The 6,000-nt window shown below is 47.0% G+C and overlaps 1 protein-coding gene across 1 annotated transcript in view; it reads left to right on the top strand.

Moving 5' to 3' along the window:
* The window catches only part of PPT1 (palmitoyl-protein thioesterase 1), a 21,198-nt gene extending 17,343 nt beyond the window's left edge, over positions 1-3,855 (top strand). Inside the window, exons 7-9 of the mRNA XM_015413692.1 lie at positions 1,068-1,166; positions 2,462-2,533; positions 3,654-3,855. Coding sequence (XP_015269178.1) covers positions 1,068-1,166; positions 2,462-2,533; positions 3,654-3,776 — 294 coding nt within the window. The 3' untranslated portion in view covers positions 3,777-3,855. The remainder of the gene's footprint in view (positions 1-1,067; positions 1,167-2,461; positions 2,534-3,653) is intronic.
* Positions 3,856-6,000: the final 2,145 nt, after the last annotated feature.

The following is a 6,000-nucleotide window of genomic DNA, read 5'->3' as shown; positions in this document are numbered from 1 at the left end:
CCAACAGGGATGTTGGTGCCACTGATCTGCTTAAGCTTAGGTGATTCCACGAGGCCTCAGGGGCACCCGGCTGCTCTTCACCTCGTCCTGACGCCAAGACAGCATCCTGCAGCCCTTTCCCTTTGCCCGAGACCTCAGGCGGGCATGACTTGCCTTGATGAGGGACGCGTTTCCCTGAGGGTCCTGCGACCGGAGCCCTTTTTGAAGACTTCGAGTCCATCTTTAACTTCTCCTTTTTATTTATTTATTTATTTATTTACTTTGTAACTGAAGTAGCGAGTGGAGCTAGGCTCTGGCGACCCTCCTGAAGCGGCAGGGCTATCGAACTGGAGGGACACCCACGCTCTGTCCTACTGGGCATGCTCAAAAATTTGCATAGCCCTGCCTGGAGCGAGAGGAGGCGTGGCCTAACCAGCGTGGATGCCTTCCCCCACTGAAGGAAAAGGCCTGGTTCTCACAAAAGTGGTTGCTGTGCCTGAGGGAGGGAATGTGCCTCAGTGATAGAACATCTGCTTGGTATGCAGAAAGTCCCAGGTACAATCCCTGACATCTCCAGCTAAAGGGTCAGACAGTAGGTGACATGACAGACCTCCACCTGAGACCCTGGAGAGCTGCTGCCAGTCTGAGTAGACAACATTGATCATCATGGACCAAAGGTCTGATTCAGTATAAGGCACTTTCATGTGTTAATGTGAATTGTGCCCCTTCAGAGGTTGGGTGGGACTGAGGAAGGGGTACTTCTTTAGGAAGAAGCCCGAGGAGAACCAGGCGACAGTTCTGTCTCCTGAGTAGTCCAGGCCTGACCATTACCTGATTGGGGGTGGGACTGCTTGTTTGGTCTTCTGGCAATAAAGGTGATTCTGAAATCCCACTGAAAGATGCAGGAGATTTATGGAATCCCAGGGATTGGAAAGGTCCTGAAAGTCCCAAGCCAGCAGGAGAATATGTGTGTACACACACAGACACAGGTTGTAAGGAGACAGGACTTAGATCTGGAGCAAGAATGCTTGGATTCTGCCAGATCGCCTTCACTCTCCCCTTCTCTTCCCTCCACACCCCCTTTTTAGTGCATCAATCAAACTTACAAGAAAAACCTGATGTCTCTGAAAAAATTTGTGATGGTGAAGTTCCTCAATGACACCATGGTGGATCCTCCTGCCTCTGAGGTGAGCAGCTGAAGTCCCATGTCGGCTTGACACTGGCGAGGCAAAAAATCTGGCCCAGCTGACTTTGCACCAGCCTGGCGTCTCATCCCACCTGGGCTGCTACCCATACAAAAGCATCTGTGTGGCACCCGACGGGGGGGACAGCCCAGCATCGGGCACCAGCATTGGTGGGTTGGCATGTTCTTTTGCCTTGCCAACAACTGCTTTAAATGTGTGTGTGAGAAAATATTAGCTGACATAGTGCTGTGGAGTGTTCAGAGTGCTTCATGGATTTGCTTATCAGATGTACAACGTGGAGGAGTGGTAGAACACCAGCTTTGCAAGCAGGTCCCACGTTCAGTCCCCCTAGTTAAAGTCAGTCTCCAGTTAAAGGAACTCTGGTAGTAGGGGATGTGAAAGACCTGAGACCCTGGAGAGCTGCTGCTGCTGCTAACAGTAGACAAGATTGATCTAGATAGACCAAGGGTCTGAGATGATCTAAGGCCACTTCAGGACTCTACCAATTCATTCTCCAGCATGTGGAAACCAGGCCTTGGCTGTTCTTTGTAGCCAGCTGGGTGGGTCTGACCTATTGCAAAAGAGGATGGAAGCCAGGCTGTGGGAGGGAGGAGATCCTGTTTCTCCTTGTGGCTTGTCTCAACATGCTTGAATTACTTCCAGGAAGGTAAGCTGCACCCAAAGATTCACCTGCTTCCCCCAGCTTTGGAGTGAGGGCTGGCAAATTGCCTCCTTTTTTCCTTCTGAGAAGCTCCATGGACAATAAAAATGTCTCCGTTATCTTGAGAGCTTTATTACTAGACAAGTAAAATGCCACCAGATGTTGGGAAGAAGTACAGAGTATTTACATGATTTCCAAGACTATTTTTTCCCCATAGTGAGAGATGAGTTGCTGTGCATATGAATAGGTCTGGATTATGGGTGGAGACCATAGTTGCTCATCTGACAAAAGGCACTGATGGCTGTCTGAAGCAGGGGAAAAGGACACTCCTCTTTGTAGCTCCTAGTAGGGGGGAGGCATTTTGTATACATGCCCCCATGTGAAACCCTGCAGGTCCCTTGAACAGTTCTACTAACTTTTGCTTGATCTTGGCTCCCTAAGGAGAGGGGCTTATCCTTTTCTCCCATGTGAGCAAAACAGTAGGAGATCCGTGTGTGTGATTTTGAAGCAGATAAGCAGGGGCAAGAAAAGCAATCCTGATATAACAGCATTGGGCCCTTTACATGCTTGTGTGAACTGGGCTCTCCCAACTGGGAGTGTTTCGCTTACAGCTTTTCCCGTACTTTTCCTCTTGCAGTGGTTTGGTTACTATCGTAGTGGCCAAGCCAAGGAAACCATCCCCTTGAACGAGACTTCACTGTACACAGAGGTAACTATTTTGAGCAGTATGGATAGGAATGTTTCTTTTTCTCTATATAGAATTTGCAGCTGAGCCCTAAATATCAAAGTGCAGGTCCCCATTCTTTTTGCAACTGTCCAAAGTTCTCTTGCATATCCTGATTTTTCTGATCACAGTCTGTTATGGCCCAGGAAGGTAAGGAGCAACATTGCTTTGCAACACACTGTCAGGGTCTGAAATACTGTCAGGGAGTGAGGCAACTCAAGGTAGGGTGGCAGAGATCAGGAAGGTGCGCTGAGCCCAAAGGAAGTCCAGAGAGAAAGGAAAAGATCTTCTGTACCATTGAGAACTTCTAACTACTGGATGCCCCCACTTTCTCTGAACTGAGAAGTTGAAACCATTATTCTTCTTTTAAAAAAATCAATACCTTAAACTTGGTTTTCTCAGGCCTGAATATGCTTGGGGTGGTGACTTGGGTCACTGCAGCTCCCCAGACTTTTCTGTATAAATGAAACCTATCCCAGCTGAACGACAGCTGTTTCCCCTTAATTGTAGGTGAATGTGTCATTTAGCACTCAGAAACTTGTCATTTCTCTAAACTACATTTCCTGGAGTGTTTGGAGGCGAAGCCACAGTTCTCAGACTGTTAAGCCAGTTTTTGATGGTCAAGAAGATGCTTTGACTAGAGCAGTTCCACTTTGGAGTGCATTTTAATCTTTCTGTTTAGCAAGGGAAGTGTCTTTGCCCGTGGAAGACACTGGTGAACTTTAGACACTGTGCAAAACTATGGTTTATTTAAACTAACTTTGGTTTGCAGAACTACCTGTCTGAATACAGTCCACTGATTAGTTTGGGTCAGTTGAACCTAGAGTTGCCAAGTGCGTTTTTCTTCGCGGCGGGGGGCTCCCAGCTGGCGTCCCGAGCGCGCACATGCGCATCACCCGGATGTGTGACGTGCTGACGCCGGGCACGCTGGGGGCGGGGCCACAGCCATCTGAGGGGAAAACAAGAGTTTCCCCTGCATTTGTTGAGGCAAACATCTGTAAGATGAACTTTGGTCAAAATAAGGCCAGATCGATTCTGCATGTAGCTTTTCTGGTTAAGAGATTCCCCACCCCACCCCTTACACTTTTGAGTGTTCTTTGTTTAGGATCGTTTGGGACTGAAAGAAATGGACCAAGCAGGGAAACTGGTGTATCTGGGAGCAAAAGGGGACCACCTCCACTTCTCCAAAGACTGGTTCTTCAAGAACATTTTGCCCTTCCTGCAGTGAAGCTGAGGCTTTGCTTTCCTACCAAGTCTAGTTGTCGGAACCCTCCTTCAGGACATCTTGACCTAGGTTGGCACTTGTTGCCTGTAACTGTTTGCCTGGAGGGGTGTGTGTGTGTTCTTACTAACCCAGATTCTGGTCTCATTCCAGGATTAACAACGCTCTCTAACCGAATGCCATTGCCCCCAGTAGCTTTCTTCCCATGCGACCTCTGTCAGCTCCTTCCTGCAAACAACTTCCCAGTAATTGTGGTTTAGGAGCCCGTATGGTTTCGATAGCCTTACCCTCACTTCTATTGAGATGGCCAAGTTAAAATATAATCAAAACATTATCTTTCAGTTTAACTGCATCAGTAATAAATAAAAACCTAGTTTTTCCTCTATGCCCGTTTTCCAAGGTGGGCAACTGGCAGAAGAACGCAACTCAGAATGCCGTTAGAACACATATAAGTCTGTGCACTTACTGGGAATGCTCTAGTGTAATTGCTAAGCCTCTGGCCAATTTCTCAGGGAGTAGAATTTTTCTTAAACACCACACAGTATTATGTTAAGCAGGAGCTGGGGGCTTAGCTGACCTTTTGGAGTAGGTGTTTTTGCTTGTTTGGGTTTCTCAGCAGCAACTGTACTGAAAATATAGCTCCAAATGCAGCCATATAGCTTATCTAGCAAGTGACTAGAAAGTGTTGCCCAGCATTTAACTGAAGCAAAGCTGGACAGCTTACTACATACAGCAATACTTTCAATCAGCTAAGGGGCAGTGGGTGTGGCAGTGTGGGTGTGTGCTGTGTAATTAAGGCATGCTGAGCTTTTTTGCATTGGAGAATTCATCACAATAAGCAAATGGAATGTGTCAGATGTTCAATTAAAAAGTTTCAACTAAGGTTTTGCCACTATGCTTTGTAATAGCTTCATGCAGAGAACACTACTTTTGCACAAGAGGTATACAAATGCATGTACTGCTAGTATATACTTGCATTTATTGCCCTACTGAAAATAAGGCCTTCTCAAAATGCCCTGGTTGTGGGTTATAGAACATGGAGTGTGCATGCCAAGATATAACAGGAGATTTGCATGAAGGTCTCAGGCTTGATCATTGGTAGATCAGGTGTTAAAAGGATCTTAGTAGGGAAGGGCTGCCTGGCTGAGCCACTGCCCCTCAGACTAGAAAATATGGAGTGAGTGGCCAGTGTTCTTCATATATTCCAATGAAGAAATGGAGACTTGTAGTCAAACAGAAACTTTCTGTTCTGCTCTCGCACTGGCACAACTGCTTAAAACAGCCATATAAACAAGCCAACTTTGTACTGCAGGGTCTGCTTACTGAAGCTGCACATAGCTGGAGATGGTACAGCATCTGCTTGGCATGCAGGAAGGCCCAGGTTCAGTTTGATGAGAGTCAGTTTGGTGTAGTGGTTAAGTGCGCGGACTCTAATCTGGGAGAACCGGGTTTGATTCCTCACTCCTCCACTTGCGCCTGGGTGGATGACTTTGGGCAAGCCGTAGTTCCGATAAGAGCTCTCCTTGAAAAAGAGCAGTTTCTGTCAAGAGCTCTCTCAGCCCCACCTACCTCACAGGGTGTCTGTTGTGAGGAGGGGAAGGGAAAGGAGTTTGTAAGCCGCTCTGAGACACCTTTGGGTAGTGAAGGGCGGGGTATAAATTCAATCTCTTCTCTTTTCTTCTTCTCTTCTTCCCCTGAGACCCACTGCCAGTCTGAGCAGACGTCTTCAGTGGACCAATTTTCTGATTCAGTGTAAGGCAAGCTTCACATATCTTCATGTGAGGTGGTAGAGAAATTCTTTTCTAAATGGAAGGGTTGTTCAAAAAGGGATGTGTAACCTAACTGCCTTCCTTAAAGCATAGCTTCCCTTACTTGTGTGTTATTTCCCTTATTCTGTCAAAGAAACAGGCAACTATTGGGGTAAAATGAAGCCTAACAATATTCCTGCAGAAGCTTTGCATCAGCTGTGCCCTATACTGGAATAAAATTCCATTAGCCCAGAGTTGCCCATCGGTGCCACGGCACACACTGAACTTTTCAGAAAGTGAGCAGGGCCATTGTAAGACAAGGTTTATTACAGGCTGTCCTCATTCAAATGAAACAGTTTTCTATTGGAGGATCAGGAGAAACTGGGAAGCACCTTGGCTTTCCTTAAGTCAATGTGTGTACTTCTAGTCCTTCAGGCCTTCCTTCTTCCCCAGGGGTGTGAGGGGGTAGGAATTACCCTGTG

Source organism: Gekko japonicus, unplaced genomic scaffold (assembly GCF_001447785.1).
Source record: "Gekko japonicus isolate JY-2015 unplaced genomic scaffold, Gekko_japonicus_V1.1 scaffold547, whole genome shotgun sequence".
NCBI lineage: Eukaryota > Metazoa > Chordata > Lepidosauria > Squamata > Gekkonidae > Gekko > Gekko japonicus.
Note: the sequence above shows the minus strand (reverse complement) of the source record. Positions and strands in the feature narration are given on the sequence as shown.